The sequence below is a fragment of the Chelonia mydas genome, chromosome 4 (assembly GCF_015237465.2).
Source record: "Chelonia mydas isolate rCheMyd1 chromosome 4, rCheMyd1.pri.v2, whole genome shotgun sequence".
Lineage (NCBI taxonomy): Eukaryota > Metazoa > Chordata > Testudines > Cheloniidae > Chelonia > Chelonia mydas.
The window spans coordinates 8,968,221-8,992,436 of NC_057852.1; the positions used below are offsets into that span (position 1 = coordinate 8,968,221).

At 44.2% G+C, this 24,216-nt stretch overlaps 1 protein-coding gene across 4 annotated transcripts in view; it reads right to left on the reverse strand.

Annotated features, from left to right (window-relative positions):
- Nucleotides 1–9,978: 9,978 nt before the first annotated feature.
- The window catches only part of TECRL (trans-2,3-enoyl-CoA reductase like), a 116,443-nt gene continuing 102,205 nt past the window's right edge, over nucleotides 9,979–24,216 (reverse strand). For 2 of the 4 annotated variants that reach the window (XM_037896577.1, XM_037896576.1), the window contains exons 10-13: nucleotides 22,250–22,335; nucleotides 21,063–21,108; nucleotides 11,982–12,037; nucleotides 9,979–10,213 (exon numbers count right to left, since the gene is read on the reverse strand). In XM_037896577.1, the coding sequence (XP_037752505.1) occupies nucleotides 10,022–10,213; nucleotides 11,982–12,037; nucleotides 21,063–21,108; nucleotides 22,250–22,335 (380 nt within the window). In that variant the 3' untranslated portion in view covers nucleotides 9,979–10,021. Of the gene's footprint in view, nucleotides 10,214–11,981; nucleotides 12,038–14,696; nucleotides 17,223–21,062; nucleotides 21,109–22,249; nucleotides 22,336–24,216 lie in introns of those variants that run through there. The other 2 variants (XM_007069914.4, XM_043545647.1) reach the window with 1 other exon arrangement.

A 24,216-nucleotide genomic window follows, 5' to 3' on the forward strand; every position in this document is an offset into this window, starting at 1 on the left:
TAACCTGTATTACACTGTTCAGCCACCAAGCGTGTGTGTAAAACACTTTATTTAAAGCTAACCTTAGCCATACCTGGCAGAGCGTGATAGGATCTTATGCTGAACTCAGCTGGTTTGTCTAAGCAATCTGTGCGGCCGTGTCTGGTGCAGAAGTACATGCCAGGTGAGGTTTTCACAACCACTGAGAATCAACCTCGCTGTGCTGCCGCCAAGGGGAATGCTTTCAGTTGCTGTAAAATGTACTGTAACTAACTATGAGCTAAGATTGGCTTTGTGTGGAAGGGATGTAGCTCCGGAACTCCCCGTTGCAGGATATTTCTAAGGCAAGCAGCTTAAAAACAGTCTAGGTGTGAAGGCCAGTATTCTTAAAAACTGCCACTGGCAGTGAGTGATGTAAGTTGCATTTTGAGAATGGGCAATACACAGGGGCCAATTACAACCCACCTGGAGATATCTGCAAAACAAGAGGACTGTTGTAGTGTGGTAGCGTTGAGAGTGCCCGCCTGGGATTAAGGGTATGTCTACAAGGCAAGTGGGAGGTGTGATCACAGCACATGTGGACATACCTGAGTTGCTTTAACCTAGCAAGCTCTGGTATTAATAGCCGTGAAGCTGCCGCTTGAGTACGTGTGGCTTGAGTACACACCTAGTGTCTCAGGTGTGCTTGTACACCCGGCTGCTTTGGCTTCAGTGTTATGGGTACTCGTGCTAGCGAGATCAAAGCTAGTTCAGGTACATCTCTACATGTTGCACTCACACCACCTGACTGCAGTGCAGACATAGCCTGAGAGACTATCATTCTAGGTGCTGTACAAACACATAAGCCAGCTCTGGCCTCAGTGAGCTTGCGATCTAGAGAGGGGAAATGGATCTGCAGATATTTGTTCAAAAACTCACAGCAGATCATGGAGAAGAATCCAGGTCTTCTGAGACATAGCTCTAGCCAGTGGACCACACAACTGCTCTCATACCACCAACATATGTCATTAGCTTTGAGGGAATTACAGGGTGAGGGAGAAGGAACGCGTCTCATGTTTCTTGAGCTCCCTCTGGCAGACTTGACATGAAATCAAAGTAGCTGAGGTGAATTTTGTTCAACTTTAACTTATAGCCACTGAGGGGGTGAGCTGACCTGGGACAATCACTCTGTTATCAAAGAGAAACACTTGTTTCCACTAGTGTATGTAATTTATTGTGAGCTCCACAATATTTCCCTCAGTTACGCTGCAGAGAGGAGCTTTTTCAATGATGTGGGAAAGGTAAGTGAGCTGACAAAATTAGCCAGATTAATTATTAACTAAAACAAGACACTTAAGGCTCAAGGAGCAGATGGCGTTGTCAGTTTGAGGCAGTTGGATATTTTGATGCAAAATCCCCTCTGCGTATGAAGGAAACTGAAATGAATCATAAAAAGTTCCAGAGGGTTGTAGAGGACTGTCAGAAATATCAGACCGAGAACAATCCTCGGTACTACTAGCCTTGCGTGGCTATAACCAGCCTTGTGTGGCTACATCTTACCTTCCCATTGCATGAAATGCAGGCTTGTATTCAAATAAATGTTGAGACACTGAAAGGTGAAGTGCTCTGATGGCTAGTAATGGGAGATGAAACGGATGAAGCCAAATAAAGGCCAAGATACATTGTAAAAGCTAATGAGTTGAAAGAATGGTAAATGGGCTGCAGGTGCGAGCGACAGGAAAGGGAATTGAATGGCTCATGTGTACAAGCCACCACAATCAATGATCTTTTAACGCTTACCAACAATGCTGATCTTTAGACATCTGTGTAGCTCTCCTCCCTCCCCTCCCACCAGTTGGTTCACTTTCTCTGTTGAATGTTTCCCCTGGCGGTGACACATCTTGTCTTTGTGAGCGTCTAACTTTGTTCTGCTTCCCCCTGCCACACTCCCACAGCTGGACTTCTGAGCGTAGAGGGCCCCTGACCCACATGGGATGGGAGTGTGGGCCGCTGCCTTCATGGGGGGCTGATACTCCCCCAGTCCTCTGTGCCCTGTGAAGCAGAGGGGATGAACACAGCAGTGGTAGGCAGGAGAAGGCCAGGGCCTAGGGCTAGATGGGACACCTGTGTCTGTAGTTTTAGGCCAAGCCGCAACTTCCCCAATACAAATTACTGGGGCAGTTCCCATCAAGTGTTGTCCATAGGAAAGTGGTTTCAGTTGAGCTGTGCTACCAAAAAAAGGAGGGGGTCGGTACAGTGGGTGACAGAACAGCAGGAAAGGTACAGGGTCTCTGCGTCAAAGTCCAACCTTCTCTGCAGAGCCTTAGGGTGCATCCACATTTGGTGGGACGGTCCTGAGGCAAACCCCACCACCCTACCACATGGCTAAGCGCATCATTAGTATCTTAAAGATTTCACTTCATGCCATGGCTTGCCCTGTCTCTGGTCACGCCCCCCACCTCCTTTATACCTTGCACGCTTGTAAGTAAGGGCACTGTCCCGCAGCATGCTCCAAGAGTGTAGATAGGTGTATAGGTAGATAGTTCATTAACATGAACAGCCCCCCTGCTGGCAACTGAGAGGAGATAGAACTGCACACTGCAAATGGCTTCCTGTGTCCAGCTCTTAGCACAGAGGGTGCGCGGACGATCTGACCACCACCACTCACTGTGCAGAACTACCAGTAAAAGTGAAATCCTGATACACACATCCCCATTTATGTCAATGAGAGCTCTGCCATTGACTTGAGTAGGGCTGGATTTCACCCCTCGGGTTTAATGATCCCTATCCCCCACACATTTGTACTGGAGCACAACTTTAGGACGCCTACATGTACTCTGCATAGGGTTGCCAGGTGTCCAGTTTTCAACCAGAACATCCGGTCGAAAAGGGAAACTGGCACCGTCCAGTCAGCTAAAAGTCTGGTTACCTGCAGTAACGGTCTCTACCACGGGGAGACGGGAAGAGCAGCAGCCGGTACCTCTGCTTAACAGCTGCTGCTCTTCCCACCCCCTTCCAGCCTGCCGGAGAGAACTGGCTGGCTCACAGACCGGGCTCCAAAGTAGGTACCGGCACCGTCCGGGGGATTTGTGTAACTGTCTCCCCCCCGCATCCTGCTGTGCCCTGATTTCCCCACCCCAGCCCCTCAGGCTCTGGGTCAGCTCCTCTGAGCCCGGCTCTGCAGGCAGTAGGTGAGCCCCAGGGGAAGGCGGGGGTGGAAAGAGAGCGACAAGGGGTGGGGCAAGAAGCGGGGCCTTGGGGGAAGGGATGTTCAGTTTTCAGGGAATTAGAAAGTTGGCAACCCTAGCTCTGCAAGGGCTTGTGTGAGCAAAGGCACAGCAAGGTGCCTGCGTTTTGGTCACTTTTCCCCCTTTGGGCCCGCAACACAACGGTCACTGGCTACAGAAACTCTGTGGGAGACAATGGCTCTATTGGCTGTCTCCTGCAACCCTCCTTCTTTCACCTTTTGATCATCCTCGAGCCTGTCTGCTAACGTGAACATTTTTATTGACGAAAATGAGCGTCGATTTAGCCAGCCCTGTCTGCTGCTGCATGAAATTTTTATGTCTGGTGACCTTGTGCGTGTCCTTAATCTCTGCCAAACAAGTTCATCGCCTTATGTCGTAACTAATGCATCAATCTGATTTTCTTCACCAAAAACACTGCCCATCTTTCCCTTGCATTTATCCCCTTATCTCCAGTAAGGCAGTTTTCTGTCGCTGTAGCAGCCTATTGATTGTATATGTCAATGTTACATTTGTGGGCCACTGAAGGATTTGATTTTAGTTCCATGTGCTCAACAATATCTGAAAAAATGACCACTCTTGGGAGCTGCTTGGAAGCAGGCGTCTTGTCAACATGTTTTATAATGCGTTATTCACATATAATTGCAGCGCAGCAATGTGATTACACCAGATAGCGCCTTTGGCATCCAGAGATAGCCGCTCAGCAGTCCTGGGAATATAATAAAACTATGCTAGGCTTGATTGCCCTATAGTCTGTTGCACTTGTCCAGATTTAGTGCTCTTGTATAAACTGTGTGCAAGTAGATAAAAGGAAACATTTTTCGAAGCAGTTGCTAACCGGCGTTGCTGTTGTCTTTCTGTTCGCATGGGACCATTCCCTGCACACGACAGCTGGGAAGAGGCACTGATTGTGGCAATGCCTGTTCGGTAGAATGGCGCACGAGCAAATCACAGAACCCAAAACACTTACATTGAGCAATGCGTAAAGTACGGGGCGGGGAGGGCAAAGGGTCACAGTCTAACCCTCATCTTACCAAAGCTTCTGGTCCCGGGTTGTGATGCCTGCCCTCCACCCACCCGCACTTTAAGCAATGACACTGAGAGAATTTTATTGGCACCCTACTACTACTAGGGTGAACCCACTGGCTATGATGGTTAGATCTTCACCACTGTTAACCAGGTGTGGGTGCAGGCCTTATTTAGTGTGCACCACCATCACCGTGTGTGTGTAGGCTAAGCCAGAGCCTGTCACCACGTTACGTTAGAAGGCGTGCGCTCGCTCCACACCCGTAGCACACCAAGGGTAATGCCAGCCTGATCTCGGTGACCTGTCATGCAGGGGTCCATAGTAGGGGAGGAGAGGAGATGCCCCACTCTCACGCCACCCTGCTCTGGGTGTGGCATTCAAGTAAAAGAACTTCCCAAATTCTCCCATGCACACTCTCTCCCACCCTGACATTATTTCAGCCCAGCTCAGCTTCTGCAGGGGAGAGAAAGAGAGACCAGTGAGTGTCCGTCCCTCTTGTATTAGTGGTCGCTCTGAGGTCTACCCTAGCTCCCACCGCCCAGCATGAGCCCCATTTCAGAGCTGCTCACCAAGCCAGTGTCCATCAGCTGCCAGTCACTCACGGGGCAGAAATACCCTTTCCACCTAGCGGGGTGACAGTGGCATTTTACCCAGTGGGTGCCTGCCATACATGGTAATTGTGGGAGGCCTTCGTCCCTGCTGAGAGGGGAGGCTGGGCCACAGGAACCACCAGGGTGCAGTGTCTCTGAAGCTCGGCAGCAGCATGTATCTGTCTGAGGGTTCATGCTGCAGACATGGGCAATGCTAGCATTTGCTTCACTATTTCTAACCCTTCACTTTACAATTTTGCACAGATTACAGTAGCGTTGTCCTGGAAAGTCATTTACATATCTGAGCAGGAGGCTGCTTTACCCCATATTGAGTTTTATCATGGTAGCACTTAGACACTCCATTGTGCCAGGTTTTGCACACACTAGGGAGCGATTGTAAGCTCTTTGGGGCAGACGCCATCTAAATAGACGAAGCAATGATTCATTCAAGGGTAGACAACAAGTCATTAGGAACTGCGAGACTAGAAACCCAGACCTCTCAACTCCAAGTTCATTGCCTCAACCCCCTAGACCTCACTAGTCATCTTATTATATTGCTTTATAAATATAAAGCCACTGGCCTTGTCTCTGAGTTGTGGTGCAGTGCTTTGCTGGCCCATCACGTTCCTTTCTTATTACAAAATGGGAGCCAGGTGTTTCAAAACATGGGCTCTAAAACGATAATCATGTATTTCCAGTTGCTATGGCTATTCCTCTTTTTAGAAGCCCTTGTACCAACAGGAGTGGCTATAAGTCAATATGAGATTATACCAACCTTAAAGCCACGTCAAGCTTGTACACGAGCTGCTGTGGCAGGGAGCCTGCCGTGTCACAAGACAAAGAACAGGAATCTCAGTAGTGTTGTGAAGAACGCGGGTATTAGCTAACTGGAACTGCTCCTTTCAGGGAGCTCTTTCTGTTCTGTAGCTTTCGTTGGGACAGACACCACTAAGGCTGGAGGAACAAAAATGTGTATATAGGCACCATGGGAAATGCCTTACTGGTTTTCAACCTGTGGTCCACAGACGGCTGGAGACTAAGATTTGTAAAGGGGTCTGCACTTCCAATTGCAATTCTTTAGGGATTCGCAAATGACGACTGGTTGAACGCCACTGCCATACTGGCTAAACCACTTAACAAATTAGTCTAAGAGCCTTTCTCTAACAATGGTGGGTAACACCACTTTCAGAAGAGGGTGCAGAAACTCTGAGTGACTTGTTTGGAAGCTTGTCAATGCTCAACATTTCTGAAAAACCCGTCCATTTACTTAGGTGCCCATGTAAGGCTTCAGAAGCCTGCTTTCTCTACTCATATTTGAGAAAAATCCTGGCCTTGATTGTCCAGCCCATCTTTTAGTAGAGAGTTCTTAGTTACCCAGAAAAACAATAATAGACACCCACAAATAAGAACTTATCAACCATAATTCTTTCAACACCCCCCACCCCGGATTAGTTATGCAAATTCCTGGGATTGAATTTACAGTTGAGTGAACTAACATGCAGAATTCCAAAGATATTTTCAAAGCTACCTAAGGGCTTTTGGATGCCTAATTGCCATTGTTTATGCAGTTGACAAAAGTTTAGTAACTATTTAACTGCCGTTAAGGTGTGATACCTACAACAGTACATTTCAGGTCAATCTTTGGTACGTCAGTTATTCAGGTTCAGTAATCCTTATCTGTATAAGGAGTATCTAAATAATAAAAAAGCCCAGCATTGGACTGGGTAAGCATCTGGCTTATCTTGTCACAGAGCTAAAGTACAATAGTATGATGATGTTGGGAAAGTATCCAAGCAAAGTTGGAAGAATTAGCTTATGCTAATGTTTTTGGACAGAGAATCATTTCAAATAGTTTCCGGTCTGGAGAGTAGATGCTGAAGAGTGAGGATTGAAGGAGATGGGGTATGTCTTTCTTCTGAAAGAAGGATGGCATGGAAGATAGGTCACTCAACTGTGATTCACCAGACACAAATTTACCTCTCTGTTAGTCAATTGACTTCTTGTGTGACTTTAGTCAAGTGACTCACTCTCCGTGCTCTGGCAGTGAAATGGGGATTATGTTTCCCTCCTTCACAAAGGGGTTATGAGGATAAATCCATTAACAATTATGCGAAGATCATATGTTGTGGAGACGAGGGTGATAAAAGTACATTGACGGTTTCTTCCTTGTTAGACTGTTCCAAAGTCAATGGAAGTCTTTCCACTGACTTCACTAGGTATTGGCTCAGGCCCTAAAGGCTGTGTAATAGTTACAGAGAGTAAGTTAGGAGGATTCCAACTTCAGAAGGCCGCACAAAGGGCATTGAGAGATGTGATGTAAGCCAAGGAGTGGAAGAATACAAAGTTCTTGTGTGTGACAAATATTCCCTGTTGGTTAAGGATGGGTACTTTTCATTAGATATAATATTGGAGATGTGTCATCTTTAATCCATAGCTGTCAAGCTCAATTGTCAGAAAAGGTGAAATTTCTTTCCAGAAAGACACAGCCACTAATCCCTGACAGTGCACTGTGACCACATTCTGGGCCCTCACACCCTCCCATCAATGCTTCCTCATGTGGTAATGCCCTTCAACCTGAAAAATGGCTTCAATTAAAAAAAAAAAATCTTAGCAAACTACCATTTTTTAAAAATGAATGGTTATTTAAAAAATTATTATTGTGTATCTCGGCTATAATACTTGTGCAAATAGAAAGATCACAACAGCCTTTCCAGGTGATCAGTGTCAGGAAGAGAGAACATTTTCATGTGATATATTTCCACTGCAGCCTGCCTTGTTACGGTGTAGAAGAAAGTGTCCAAGCTCCGCGAGAGCTGCAACTTTGAAACTAAAGTTTTCTCACTGAGCAGAATGGTCGGATATTTGGAACAAAAATAGGACTGGCTGGCAAAGACTGTTTCTACCATTAAGAATATGAGTTTCAGAAGGGAGCTAGCTACTGAGACATTTTCCTTAAAATAAAAAATGCTCTTTCAGTAAGAAATTAACTAATATTGCTGGGTACTAGAGCTAGCTGGGAAATAGAAGTCCCTATCATGGATACATTTTTGTTACTGATTCCTCCCCTCCTCCCCCAAATCAGGACAAAAAGTCGGAAATGTGAAATATCTCCTGGGAAGGGATTTCCAGAAAAAAATACTTTCAACAGCACCCAAGTGGAATCTTGACTGGCCCAGCTGCTGGCTCTTGTCACTTTCTCTAGCTCCCTGCAGATGGAAAATGAAATTAGCAAGAGGTTTCCGGCCTGGCAGCCATCAGTTTGATTTTCCTGAGGGGAAAAAAACCAAAATTTCCACAAACCTGAAATTTTCCAGTGAAAAAATTTTGATTTTTGCAAAAAAAGACATTTTTCCATCCATCAGTCCATGGGACATTTCCCAACCTTAGCATAGCTATTTAAACTGTAAATGCCCCCACAGTTTTTCTTGATTCCCCTGTCTTCAAATCAATTGTAAGTTGGACCAAAGCAGATGAACTTTGTATGCCCAGATCCCCGTGGGGTGCTTAGTGGTTTGGCATTTTTACCAAATACAAATAATCAAATGACCGGATATTTCTCTCTTTTCACCAGCTGAGCCGATGTCCATATTGCACGCGTGTAAAGTGTCAAACAAAGAGGCTAACGATTCATGTGCGCAGGGAAAAGAAAACTCAGGCTGATCCAGGTTAGGACTTTTTAACATACGTTTATCAAACCACAGTGGCACTGAGCAAACACTCCCACAAATCCTTCGCTCTGTGAAGGTTAATCTTCTTATTAATTATGTGCATGAGGGGACTCAACCAAGACTTTTCACAACAATTAGAACAAAGAGCAGATATTCGTTCTGATGCAATCACAACCTAAAACTTCATTTCTGTTTATCTGTGCAAATCCTCAAATTAGCGTATTGCACATTCCTCTAAAACCTTTAATGGATGCTGACGGTGAGGAATGTGCGTTAAAGACAAATCTCGCAGCGAACTAAAAAATAGAAAAGATCTGCAAATAAAACACCGCACAGGAAATACTGTCTTGTTGGAAAACTCTTTACGGCTTGAATTTGCTTTGACTTTAGCAGCGCTTGTGGCAACTATAACTAGATATAAATAGGTCTGTGCTTTTCTTTCCCTTCTATATTGATCTACAGGTCATTGCATTCAGTGATTTTATTTTAATACACTTAACTATCACAGTAGGCTCTCTTTGATATCAGGCTGTATCTTGGTTCCTAGTGTGATAAAAGCAAGTTCAGAGTCATTTAAATTATACAAAACGATGTGAAATTAAGAGTCTTTGGATGATAGAGTTTTAAAAGAGTTTTAAAAATGAGGGGAAACTCCTTTTATTCATCTGTCCTACTAGGTCTCTTTTGGCTATATATTCACCATAAAAGGATGGTGTTACTACTCTCATTCTTTTATAGTCAGCTAATATGGAAAGTGGAGGATATAGTCTATGTCTTGTATGGCAGGCATTAACTATACACCCCTGTCAAGGTTCCTTCCCCATTCTGAATTCTAGGGTACAGATGTGGGGACCTGCATGAAAACCCCCCTAAGCTTATTCTTACCAGCTTCGGTTAAAAACTTCCCCAAGGTACAAACGTTGCCTTGTCCTTGAACTGTATGCTGCCACCACCAAGCGTTTTAAACAAAGAACAGGAAAAGAGCCCACTTGGAGACATCTTCCCCCAAAATATCCCCCCAAGCCCTAAACCCCCTTTCCTGGGGAAGGCTTGATAAGAATCCTCACCAACTGGTACAGGTGAACACAGACCCAAACCCTTGGATCTTAAGAACAATGAAAAATCAATCGGGTGCTTAAAAGAAGAATTTTAATGAAAGAAAAGGTAAAAGAATCACCTCTGTAAAATCAGGATGGTAGCTACCTTACAGGGTAATCAGATTCAAAACATAGAGAATCCCTCTAGGCAAAACCTTAAGTTACAAAAGACACTAAAACAGGAATATACATTCCACCCAGCACAGCTTATTTTACCAGCCATTAAACAAAAGAAAATCTAACACATTTTCTAGCTAGATTATTTATAGATTACTTACTAATTTTACAGGAGTTGTAAGGCTGCATTCCTGATCTGTTCCCAGCAAAAGCATCACACAGACAGACCAAACCCTTTGTTCCCCCCTCCAGATTTGAAAGAATCTTGTCCCCTCATTGGCCATTTTCGGTCAGGTGCCAGCAGGGTTACCTTAGCTTCTTAACCCTTTACGGGTGAAAGGATTTTGCCTCTGGCCAGGAGGATTTTATAGCACTGTATACAGAAAGGTGTCTTTGGTTGCCTTCCAAAGTTAAGCCTGTCTCTTGTTGCTAGCTGGTTGCTGCACCTACAGTCTGTGAGAACGACTTTTCCGGTGCAGGGTGGGATGAGATGTATCAACGTCAACTCTGCCTTGAATATATAATAGAATTCAGATTAATATAGCCCTCATTCTTTGCCTACATAATCAGGAGGCAATTGCCCTATTCCCTTCTACATAGGGATCTGGATTCCAATAATCACCCATTCCAGGGGTTAATTCCTCCTAAAGGAGCAAAAGACAATGGGAGACAGGCATATATATCTGAAGGTGTAAGACACTTTGAATAAAGAGTGTCAGATTAACTGAGATTGAAATCCACATTCCCTAAAACAGAAGGCTCTGATGCTTAACAAAGTCTTCAAGCAATCTGAGAGGAGTTGACTTGCTGGCTGGGGTACCCTGTCATGGCTGGATGTTCTGTAGCAGGGTCTAGTGCCAACAGCTGCCTCTGACCCTGTAATGGTCTCTCTCTGCTTGTGACTCACTCAACTCTCTGGCCAGGTCACTTCTAGTCCCGTCTCTCCCTTCCAGGATAACACAAAGTCTAACAAACAGAAGGTCAAGGCCCTCATAGCAGGTTTCAGCCCTCTGATTCTGGGCTGTGTGGTTCGTACACCCCCTTGAAAGTCTTAGGGCTTTCAAAAGTCTGTAGCTCCTTAGATCAAGGGGTTTCATGCCTCCTTCCTCTGTGGCTGGTAGGGGAGCTCAGGCTCTCCCTCAAAACTGGGTTTCAGCTCAGTGACCCTGTATCAAGCAGGCAAGGTATGTCTATACAGACCAGCATGCTGCTTCCTCCCTGGGCTTCTTCCTACCTCAGCCTGCCTGCAGGTCTTTCCCACAGATCCTTCCTCAGCCCCCTCCATACCTGTATTCTTCCCAGACTCCACAACCCCCTCTAGTCACCCATCTTTCAGGGCAGGGACTGACAGGGCTCCCCCGTGAAGTCCTCCCAACAAATCCCAAAGATATAAATGTAAACCACATCTTCTCCCCTTGGGCTTGAACTTTCATCCCACTTACATTTCTCCTGTGTTGTTTCTCAGCTGAGCACCTCCCTGGGTTTTCTCCCTGGCAGTCCAGATCCAGACCTTTTATCAAGGCTCCCTTCTACCGCTTGCTCCATCCAGTGGCTTCTCCCTGCCTCTCCTGGCCTCTTGTCAGAGTTTCCTGATCAGGGGAGGATCCCAAAGCCAACTCTTCCCCCAGGTTTCCTCTTCCCTCTACTGTCCTGTGGTCCTTCCCTGACCCTGTGTGGGTATTTCTTCTCCCTACAGGCCTTTCTACTGCCCAGAGAGGGACCGCAAGGTTCTTTCTCCCTCTCCTTGCAGCTCTCCTTCTAGTCTGGCCTTCTGCACTTTATTGTAACCACCCAACTCTTCCCCACACTGGGACTCATTTTTAATTGGTTCAACCAGGTACCCTAATTAAGCTCTCCAGCTCTATTTAACTCCTTCAGAACGAGAGTGAGGTACACGCAGATGTTAAACTCTGAGACAGGAATTTCGCATCATTTGCATGTGGATAGAATTCCCATCTTACCGCCTGGCTACAGGAAAGTAGAGAACAGAAATGATGGGGAGAGGGGGGAACTATAAGTCCAATAAACTGGTTTAATGAGTAATTTGCTGTTTGCCCCAGAAAACAAACAAATTTCCTGCTACCCCAAGATACCCAAACCAACTACCTTTCTCCCCAGATATGAAGCTTTACATTGCCTTATGAAACATGCACTGTCTCTTCATATGTAGTTAGCCTGTCTTGTTTCTTTAAAATAATGTCTTGTTCTGTTGTAAGTCCTCAAGGATGTGAAATGCTTACTTATATATAATCAAAGACTGTACATACTGGGCCCATTACCTTCAGAGGAACCAGAAAGGGTTTTGTTGGTTTCCTTTCTAAATGATTGTCCAACTCTAGAAATGATAGCGAAGACAAGAGAATATTAAAAGATACAAGCAACTAACCAGGGTATGCCTTTGAAACAGTAAAAGAAATTTCTTAAAAAGGGGAAAGTTCCAATTCATAGTCTGAGTAATACAGGCAAACACAGAAATACAATCCTTCGAATGAATTAAACATAAAAAGCCTCTAAGTAAAGCAGAGAAGAAATGTATTATACACCGTTGCCATCTTCTGTGTATTGATGGAAGCAACATAGAAACAGCTAAGAGCCAGAGCTATTTGGTAAGTGTCCAATAGAGACAGGATGGCAGCTATCCCTCTGACAGACCCTCAATCCACATATATAAAACTGAGGACGCTGTGTGAGATACTAAATCCATATGGCTAGTCTCTCTCCTCCTCCATGGGGGGAGGGATAGCTCAGTGGTTTGAGCTTTGGCCTGCTAAACCCAGGGTTGTGAGTTCAATCCTTGAGGGGGCCACTTAGGGATATGGGGCAAAAATTGGGGATTGGTCCTGCTTTGAGCCAGGGGGTTGGACTAGATGACCTCCTGAGGTCCCTTCCAACCCTGATATTCTATGATTCCATGGTTACAGGATTGAGAAGAGGAGTTTGCAGAACCCACAAAAGAAGCTGCAGGACCATGAAGTGCTGCCAGACACTTGACCAGCCCCCATGGATGGACTTTCTTCTAGCCCCATGCTGATCACCAAGTTTTCTAATTGCATTTACTTATAATAATCAGTATCTCTCATTTGTTTTTCACCACACTTTCAGTAGTTCTCCAGAGCATTTGTTTTAAGTAATCTTACCAATGTGATCCCTGCAGTTTAATTTTTAGTACAAAATACAAAAAAATTGCTTAAAGCAATAGTCTGAAGTTGTCTTAGGCCAATCTTCTTGGACTTACAAAGAGGAACCATGCATATGGCATTGCTTTGTTAAAATATAGCACTGATCAGTTAAAATCCAAAATATGCTTCCTTGCGATCTCACTATGCTCACCAAAGAACTTTTAATTACTTATATTAAAGAACAAAAAGAGAAATACAATCTTTGAAATGAAATCTCACCACTACTTCTTGATTCTGCAGTTTGTGGGGCCATATTATTAATTGTCCATCAGTACTCAGTGAGCCTCCAGGAATTCATGAAAATATCTATGAATCCCCAGAATTATCACATATTTTAGTATGAACAGTTATTCATCTGAGACTGGAAACAGCAAGTTCATTCTTCACTCGTCATCATTCAATATTTGTTATTGTCCAGCTTCAAAAGTTTCAGTCATCCAATCAGGGAGCAGCAAAAAGACCATGTGACTTAGGTGACCAGTCACTTACACACCAAATAGTGAATAATTGAAATGAGCAATTCAGAGCAACCCATTTGACATGAGCTATTTGGTGACTGCGTAGGAATAATGACTACATTTCTAGAAATCGATATCCGTTTGCAAAATTTCATGAGCTGAATAAAGTTAAATTTGCAACCAGTATTTTTCTCTGCAATAAATAGCTGATCAGATAAATAAATAAAAAATACTATTGTTGTGATGTTTTGCAAGCATTCCCGCCCATATTAGAGGTTTTAACAATTAATAATAGAATAATAATTCATAAACCACCACAGAGATAACCATATCACTAAATAGACCCTGAAAACCTAAAGAGAAAGAAGTAAACAGATGGAGGAAGGAAAATGGAAACATTCTGATAATCTGGTGGCTCATACCGACACAACTTGGATATTGGTATGCACAGAGAACTGGAACTGTACTCTTGGAACCATTAGCAATTATCTTCAAGAACTCATGGAGGACAGGTCAGGTCCCAGAGGACCGGAGAAGGGCAAACATATTACCTATCCTTAAAAAGGTGAACAAAAAGGACTTGGGGATTTATAGATCAGTCAGCCTAACTTTGATACCTGAAAAGATACTGGACCAAATGATTAAATAATCAATTTGTAACCCCCTAGAGGATAACATAGTGATAAGTAAGTAGCCAAGATGGATTTGTCAAGAACAAAATTGTGTCACCCCAACTTAATTCCCTCTTTGACTCGGTTTCTGGCCTGATAGGTGGAAAGGGGACGGGGGAAACTAGAGGTATATTTTGTCTTTAGAAAAAGAAGACTGAGGGTGGACCTGATAACAGGCTCCGCACATGTTAAGGGCTGTTATAAAAAGGACATTCATCAATTGTTTTCCATGTCCGCTGAAGCTAGGAGGAGAAGTAATTGGCTTAATCTGCAGCGAGAGAGATTTAGGCTATTCATAAATTCCAAAGCCAGAAGGAACCATTGTTATCATCAAATCTGACCTCCTGGCCACAGAACTTCCTCCAAATAATTCCTAGAACATATCTTTCAGAAAAAAAATCTAATCTTTAATGTAAAAGTTGCTTTCTAACTATAAGGATAGTTAAATGCTGGAATAGTTACCAAAGGAGGCTGGGGGATCCTGGTCATCGGAGGTTTTTAAAATAGGTTAGACAACCACCTGTCAGGGATGGTCTAGATCTATTTTCTCCTGCCTCAGAGCAGGGGGATGGACTAGGCGACCTTTTGAGGTCCCTTTCAACTCTATATTGGTAAGAGTCTATAAAACACATCTTTACAAATAATATAATTAGAAGTTGGAACACAAAAGTAAACAGCAAATATCATCTTCTAAAATAGATCTTTATTATGGGACATTATATTCGCTAATTGGTTGTTCACAGTGATTCTGGTATATCTATTGGTAGCAATGAAAAAAAATACCAGGTGTTAACAGCTCACCAGTTTAAAAAAATATATGGGAAATTATGTATTTACATTACCAAAATTAAATGCAATTCTTCTTTACATACATCATCCTTACACAGGATTTACTTGGTATGCACCATGTCATTACACAGTCCTAATCTGTTTCAGTGTAATCCACTGTTTTTTACTGAAAGGACTAAGATATGTGCATCTCCCAGGATTTATGGGTCCACCTATGATGTTGTCGTAGCCAAAAATTCATATATGTCTTTCCCTTTCATCATTACTTTAAACAGTTTTCAACTCAACCCTTCTTCTTATTTCCTTCTCTTTTTACCCTAGCCATATAACCAAACTCAGTTATATTCTCCCTAGTTTTCCAATTTTTTAAAACAACATATTTCACTGTATCTACCAGTCTAGCAGAACTGATGAAACTTACAATGTGGCTTGGCTACTATTTCACTTGAATATTTATAACAGATACTATAGTAACACACGTAACTCGTTGCTTGTCTTGCTAACAGGATAAACACTGCAAGCCTGTAGATTAGACATCTGAAGAGGGATATGAACCCAATTTATTGGACAAATTAACTTTGTTAGAGCACTTGAGAATGGTACTGCTAGGCAAGATAACAGTTTCTCTCAGAGCCTGAACTTGTCCCGCTTTGCTACTGTAGCTTGGTTCTACACTAATGATTGAAGTTTTCAGCCAGGCTTTTTGACCTGCCACGAGGATGTGAGAAGCATCTATTCAGGTGCCAAATAAATAGAATGAAGAACTGAAGATGTGGGGTTAAGTGCAGTAATGCTTCATGAGGCAACTCTGGCCCTTTTACTCTCCAAAGCTACTACAATTCCATCATACCGTGCCTCTAAAAATTGTGTTACTCCGTATTAATGAGTCATTGACTTGCAAATGAATTTACTTCGAGTTTCCAGGGATTTGAATAAAAGATCTTCCCTTTTGAAGAATAATGACACTCAAAAAAAGCAAAGCAAAGAAAGAACTGACTAAGCAACTCAAACCAGGTCTTGATTTCCAAAAGCAACCTCAAGATGCACACGATGCCAAACAAGATCCATGAAGCGCTGCCCATTTGCACCAGCTGAGTACCTGTCCTGGCATGTTTGAACCAAGATAGGCACTGAATTCAGGTGGGGATCCTCTCCCCTTCAGTAATAATTAGTATTGAGGTACAGGGTACATCTCAGGATCTCCAAGTGCTTTATAGAGGGTAAGTGTTAGCCTGAGATGGAAACTCTGAGGCACTGAGAGGTTACAGACCAATTTGTGATCCCATTACTCACACTGAGTAGAAACTTACTGCACAAACAGTTCCATTAATTCTGGTGTGACTAATTCAGCATGAGAGATGGTGTCATAATCTGGATTTAAGTGATTTACTCATGGCAACAGACGACATAAGTGGTAAGGTGGGCCATACTTGGGGTGACCCTAAACCTGGGACTACCAGAAGCCGGGAGGGGAAGAGAGGGATGGATCACACCATAATTGCCCTGTTTTGAGCACTCCCCCTGATGCTCTGCTACCGGCCACAGTTGGAGACAGGATACTGGGCTAGATGGACCATTGGTCTGACCCACTGTGGTAGTGCTTATGTTCATAAGACTGGAATTAGAACTTCATTTGCCTGATACTCACTCGATCCACTTAGGCCATGCTGCCTCCTAGAAAAAAAAAACAGACTTCTCCACAGTGCTGACTTTAAGCCAGTTTGCATCATCAAACAACTTGGTAGTAGTCAGGAATCGGTTCAGTAAAACAAAACTTCAAAGCTACCCTAATTGTGTTAATACTGTATAAACCAACACTGTTTGTTGGTACAGTTTAGAAGGATCTGCACAGAGCATGCTGCTTTGAATACAGTTAAAGCTGTGGCATTTTCTGCAATGCAAAACACTCAGAATCTGATCTGCATTTGGTTTGAACCTTAAAAGGGCCAGATCTTCATATGGAGTAGATCAGCATCACCCCAATGGCTTGAAACAGAGCAACACCCATTATACCAGCTGACGATCTGGCCCAACATTCACAAGCCAGATTTTCTTGTCTTCCTGATTAGCTCCATTGCACAAAATCTAATTAAATCATATCTTCTAACACAAACCGAGGGTTCAAAGCCAGATTCTGTTCACTTAATTTAAAACGCCCCATTCTGATGTAAATTGTCTGAAAATGATACCCAACAATTCTTGCCTAAGCCCTCTTTGGTTACTAAATGAAAGGGTTCATTGGTTTCCAGAATCAGTTCTCAAACAGTGAATACAGGTTTCTAGTGCTTGAAGAGCTTAGAAGATGAATGGAATCATGGCTGTTTTCCTAAGCACACCCATATTATATTTCTTCAGGTAGAGCTTGTGTTTCTTTTGGGCCCAGAGGGCCATCTGGATGGCCATCAGGAAAGCAAAAACTCCAACTGCAAAGAAGAAAACGTCTGTCAACAACACTCATAATTACCATGAATAAAATGGAAGGTGGATCCCTACAGCATGAGTCACTCGCAGCACAGTGTTTTAAATTACATTTCCTAAGCACGTCTGTGTATCTTACATACCCCATGTGACAGACCCAGACCAGTGGGGTACAGGAATCTGCTAGAAGGCAGATATACTGGCCACTGGATGAACAGTTTTCTGTTCCCTGAGTGACCAGAACAGGGGCTGCAACAGAGCAGTCAAGAACCTGCTAGAACCAATTAAGACAGGCAAGCTAATTAAGACACCTGGAGCCAATTAAGAACCTACTACAATCAATTATGGCAGGCAGACTAATCAGGACACCTGGTTTAAAAAGGACCTCCCATCAGTTAGGGGAGGGTGTGCAAGGAGCAGGGGGTGAGAAGGTGTACTGCTGGAGGACTGAGGAGTACAAGCGTGATCAGGCTTCAGGAGGAAGATCCTGTGGTGAGGGAAAGAAGGTGTTGGGAGGAGGCCATGGGGAAGTAGCCCAGGGTGTTGTAGCTGTCGCACAGCTGTTACAAGAGACACTGTAGACAGCTGCAATCCACAGGGCCCTGGGCTGGAACCCGGAGTAGAGAGTGGGCCCAGGTTTCCCCCATCCCCCTCAACTCCCTATCTGAGACAAGAGGAGGTGACCTGGACTGTGGGTCCCACCAGAGGGGAAGGTCCCTGGCCTGTTCCCTGATCCACTAGGTGGGTCAGCAGAGACTGCAGGGATTGTTCTAAAGTAGCCAAACTGAGGGTGGCCATGAATCTCTGAGGCAAGCAAATGCACCAATAAGAACAGGACCCACCAAGGCAGAGGAGGAACTTTGTCACACCTGTCATTGTCTAGAGTTGGGTGAGGAATGGTTTTTCCATCCTGGGAGAATTTTTGAGACTTTAACAATATTTCCTGTTTCAAATTAGGATGAAAAGTAAAAAATCTAAAAAAATTTCATTGGGAAAAAAATTGGATTGGGTCCATTGAAACATGTAGCTTTGACTTTAACCTTTTTGACATTTTTCTTAAATTCACTGTAAATTAAGTTAAATTTGAAACAAAAAGTTGTTTCACACCGAAATCAGAAATTTTGTTTTGCCATCGTTGAAATGGGACGTTTTGACAATTTCAGTGCTTTATTTTTTCCCCAAAATAAACGCTTTCCAAACAGGAAACTCATCAAAACCAACCTTTTCCTGCAAAAACTTTTGGTTTCTGAGAAGCCTCATTTTCTTTTGAAAAAATATTTCATCAAAAAATTCACGACCAGTGCTATCACCGTAGTATCTGCGTATCTCACAGTCTTTTAATGTACTTATCCTCGCCATATCTCTGTGAGGTAGGGCAGGGCTGTTATCCCCATTGTACAGACGAGGAGATGAGGCATTGACAGGCTAAGTGACTTGCCCCAGGTTACACAGAAAGTCTGTGACTGAGGGAGAGCTTGTGCCCAGGTCACTCACACAATGCCCTAAACACTGGACAATTCTCCCTTACTATTTTGAATAGCCATGTAATTTGGATGGGAACTATTACAGGGGGAAGTTGATGTGAGCTGTTGAATTCTCTGGTTCATTGATCGTGGATTATATTCAGGTATAATTCGGGCTATTCATTTTGTTCAGTTATGTCAAGGGCATCCAGACCCTAATCCAGGAAAAACAAAACAAAACAATCCCCCTCCCCCCGCCACACTGCTTATTTTTAAGCATGTGAGTAGACACATGGGGTAAAATCTTGACCCTTCTGAAGTCAATGGGGGTTTTGCTATGGACTTCACTGGGGCCAGGATTTCATGTGCTTGAAGATAAGAATTCTCACCCATCAAGGGGTGTGTCGAGTTACTACCTTTCCTGCCTGAGGGGTGATCTCTCTGTGGCAGTGTGCCCCGACTCTTGTTTTAAGGCCCTCATCCAGTGCCCATTGAAGTGAAAGAAGACAGTCACATTGACTTCAGTGGGTGCTAAATCAGGTCCTAAAGGCACAATCTAGTCTGTTAGAAAAAAAGACCATTGGCATTAATAAAGGTACCTACCACTATTGGGGGAGGGATAGCTCTGTGCTTTGAGCATTGGCCTGCTAAACCCAGGGTTGTGAGTTCAATCCTTGAGGGGGCCACTAAGAGATCTGGGCCAAAAATTGTGGATTGGCCCTGCTTTGAGCAGGGGGTTGGAATAGATGACCTCCTGAGGTCCCTTCCAACCCTGATATTATATGATCCTATACCAGGCATATAAAGCCTGAGACCGTAAGATATGCCTAAACTGCAGCCCAAGGGGTAACTGCAACGTGGGTTAGATGTACCTGCACTAGCTTTACCTATGCCAGCACATCCAAAAATATTAGTGTGGACATGGACATCGGGCTAGTAACATTTGTGCCTAGGGTTCCCGGCATGCTTGTACAGCTTGAGCTAAAGCCCAAGCTTCATGTCTACACTGCTGCTTTGAGCTGTGCTGGTGCAGGTCTGCGTATCCATGCTGCAATCACACCACAGATTGCAGTGGAGACATATCCTAAGTGTACATCAGACAGGGCAGAAGGTATTAGGAACATTAGCACGTGGTGGCGGTGGTGGAGAGATACCAGTGTCATGACACGCTTATGTTCCCACAGACGACACCGATCAATTTTAACCTACATAAGTAGGTAGCCGCTTTGAGGAGACTCATTAATCTGGCTTCCAGAAAGTGCTCCAATACAAAGCCCTAGGCGCTAACAAGGCAAGAGAGTGGAAAGTGTCGCAGGGAAGAATACAATTAATGGAAGAAGAATTAGAACAGCCCAGGGCATCAGATGTGAACACGACTGTATCATTTAGCAAAACAAAAAGCCCGTAGCTTGAAGGGCACTGCTAAGAGATGTCTGGGGTATCACAGGGCCAGCAGGGCAAGGATAAGTATCCTGCAGCTCATTCTGTTACTTGCCTCTTAACTCAATAGCACCATGACCCTCGCTACACATTCACGTCTTTCCCAGAGTAACTATTTATAAAGCTTTTGGGAAAATATTTTTGTTTACATTGTGATAAATGAAGAAAAATCATTTTCAGTTAGCTTGTCATGAAAATTTTCATTCAGTCTTGAAATCACGTTTATTTAATGTTTCAAAGTATTTTTTTTAATTGCAAAATTTTGCATGTAGCATTTCTTATTTTCTGGTAACAAAAAAAAGAAATATTTTTAAATGAATTTTTTGGTCAGCTTAGCCACATGGGGCTAGATTTCCAGATGAATTTAGACACCTCAAGATACAGATAGGCCCCTGGTGGCATTTTCAAAAAATTCTATGCAGGCTTTCAATGGGAGTTAGGTGCCTAACTCACTTAAGCACGTCTGTAAATCCCAAGAGGCTCCTATCTGCATCTTTAGGTGCCTCAGTGCCTTTGGAAATCTGGTCCCTGGGTGAAATTTCTTTTAAATAAAGTCCAATTAAAAAAAAAAACCAGAAAATGTCACGAACAATGATTAATGGTAAATGAAAAAAAAATCTATTGAATTTTTGATCAAATTTCAGATTTCTTTTATTTGCAAAATATTTTAAAAGAATAATTTTTCACAAAAATCACCGATGTACAAAAAAGACAAGTGTTCAACCACCACAACAACTGTTTTTTGGAAAATTTTGACCAGCTCCACCCACTATCCAGCTTCCTAAAGATGACACTTTGAAGAGTAATGTGATAGGGCTACAACGGAGGATTTGATGGTGATAGTCCATCAATTATTCTTTGGGGTGACTGTAGGTTTACGAAACTCACCTTTGCCAATAACGCATTTATATGTTATTTGCTTCCAGTTCACGATTGTCTTACCTGGCAGTGTTTGTGTCATCACCGTAAAACTAATCCAAGACCCAATCTATATGAAGAAAGAAGAATTGTTAATCCTGTCTGTGGCAAGGTTTTAACTGTACTTTGTGCACAATGGCTCCCACTGCCATCCACTGGAAGAAGAGACGGTTGGGTATCTTCACAGCACTGCAGATAGGAGGTAGGAGGAGTTGGGTGGCTGGATAAAAGGTGAGCATCCAATGCTTCAGATGGGAGTGAGGGAATCATCTGCACGGGAGGGTAGGGGTGACTCTGAGGATCAGTTGGGAGCATTCCTTCTGGGGAGAAGGATGCAGAAAAGGGCTACTAGAATGATCAGAGGAATGGAAAACCTGCCTTATGAGAGGAGACTCAAAGAGCTGGGCTTGTTTAGCTGAACCAAAGGAAGGCTGAGGGGAGATATGATTGCTCTCTATAAATAAATCAGAGGGATAAATACCGGGGAGGGGGAGGAGTTAAAGTTAAGCGCCAATATGGACACAAGAACAAATGCATATATACAAATGGCCACTAAATTTAGGCTTGACATTAGACAAAGGTTTCTAACCATCAGAGGAGGGAAGTTCTGGAACAGCCTTCCAAGGAAGGTGGGGGGAGGGGGCGACAAAATACCTAACTGGTTTCAAGACCGAGCTTGATAAATTTATGGAAGGGATGGTATGATGGGACTACCTACAATGGTATGTGGACCATCGGTGACTGCCAGTGGCAAAAATCCCCAATGGCCAGTGATGGGATGCTAGATGGGGAGGGCTCTGAGTTACTACAGTGAATTCTTTCCCAGGTATCTGGCTGGTGGGTCATACCCACTTGCTCAGGATCTAACTAATCGCCACATTTGGGGTCTGTAAGGAATTTCCCCCCAAGTCAGATTGGTAGAGACCCTGGTGGGGCGGGGGGCGTTGACTTCCTCTGCAGGTTTAAAGTAGTGTATATGGCGGATTCTCTGTAACTTGAAGTCTTTAAATCATGCTTTGAGGACTTTAGTAACTCAGCCAGAGGCTAGGGGGTCTGTTACAGGAGGGCAAGGTTCTGTGGCCTGTGATGTGTCTGGAGTCAAGGGGACTGCACTAAAGAGGAGGGATGTTCATTGTGGGCAAGGCTTGGTGCACCTGGGCAGTGACCTGACTGGGCTGCCCCTCCCCCAGGCAGAGAAGAAAACAGCATACCTCATATGTGTAGTTGGGACAGGAAACCAGTGTGAATAGCCATGTGAACGGGTTGTAAGTTGGACTTGGAAAAGAGGTTTTATTTCCTTTGGGAAAGAAGAAAACACAAACAAATCCACAATGTAAGTACAGCAGGGATCACCGGGTAAGAGGGCCTCATTGAACGTATGATGGCCACCGTTTGCACCAACACACGGGAGAAGGAAGGAACCTCCAGAGCTAAAAGCACAAGTTCCCACAGCACGAGCTGGGGCTGCAACAGACTCCTGTGCTCTGGGGCTCAGAGGACCAATATGACATGCTGGCCAGTGGGTCTCCCATACTCCTTACAAACATGCAGAGAGACACTGCTCTCAGGATGGGAACCATTCGGCACCTCAGAGCAGAACCAGTAGGCTCATGCGTAGTGGCTGAAGTTGCCATCAGGTGTAACCATAGGACTGACAGAACCTGCTGGCACCAGTGCTTGAGTCCTGAAAAAAGAGGTGCCAGAACTCACTTCTCCCTGGGAGCCCTGTTGACACTGGTCCACGGGCAGCAAATGGGGATGTGGGGACACTATACTCCTGCCAGGACCCTTCGGCCTGTGGAGCGGTAAAAGGACAGAAGGTCTGGTCATAGAGGAGGCAGGGACAGGGGTGCAACAAAGTAGGAGGGTGCAGCTTCCTTTCCTGGCTGTGATGGAGTCAGCAGTGCAGGGCAGCCACGCACCCAGGAGGAAGTAGGCTGGGGCACCCACATCCCTGCCCAGTGAGGAAGCCCCTGATGTCTTTCTGGTGCTGTGGGCTGGGTGTGGAGGCCCTGGTGCTTTCCCCTGCCCTGGGTGGGGCAGCAGTCAGGGGGAGGAGGGGGAGCTGCAGGCTGAATGCGGGGATTTTCCATGCAGAGCAGGGGCGCTGGGAGGCTGTGGTACCTCTCTCTGCACTCTCCAGGCTGTGCCCTGCCCTGGCTCAGCAAATCCCAGTGCTTCCTTCAGCTCAGTATGTTCCAGCACTTATGTCCCAGGCCCCCAGTGCCAGGCCAATTTCCTCCCGTATGGGCTGTCTTGGGCATGGCCGGGAGGGGAGGCAGAAGCTGCTGGCCAAGGGTCCCCCTTTGTTGCGCCCCTGTTAGGACCATTGGGATCCCATTCTGGGGTTCAAAAGAAGCACTGGAAAACTGCTCTGGTGCAGCCCAGCACCACTGGCTGGTGCTTTGAACCCGATGGGGCTGCCATGTAGGCAGTAATGGCGTTCAGAGGGGAACAGTACTGGGGGGAGAGCTTCTCAGAGTCAGTGGCAACTGGATGCCTATGCCTCTTTGGAATTCCAGCCTTCTTAAAAAAAAAAAAGGCAATTTTTATGTCACAGTAACAGAATTTCCCAGGAACATAGTCAGGACTCAGAAAGAAAGTGCACTGCAGTAATAATAAAATAAAATAACAATAATACAGTAAGATAATGTTGTGGTCCAGACCCTGACCTTTTCCTTCCATAATGCTAATGTTGCTATTACAAAATGCAACGCGTGAGAAGGATGCAAATACCTTTCAGGTCTCACAGTGGCCATAATGTTGTTGACACTGTCATGGTTTTTAGAGATGAGGTTGTGTGTGTGTAAATAAATAGGTTTATTTGTTGCTTCTACTGCACATTGTGGCCCCTGTTAAGCACATGGTTAACTTTAAGCACATGCTTAACTGCTTTACTGCGTAGAGATTGAATTAAGCATGTGAATCAGTGTTTTCTTGAAATGGGGCCTAGGCTAAGAAAAACAATTATTCTTGTGCAATATGTGTTGCTTTCTATAAAATGTTCTGTAGCCATAATTATTTGCCCTAAATCCAAAATGCTCTGCAAAAATGAGAGGTGAGGAGCACAATTTAACAGCACGTTTGCGCACACTCCGATTTTTAGAGCGGAAAACTATGCAAATTAGTTATTTGAATGTTTGTTGAATCCTCATTAAAATTAAATCCTTCATTGTCC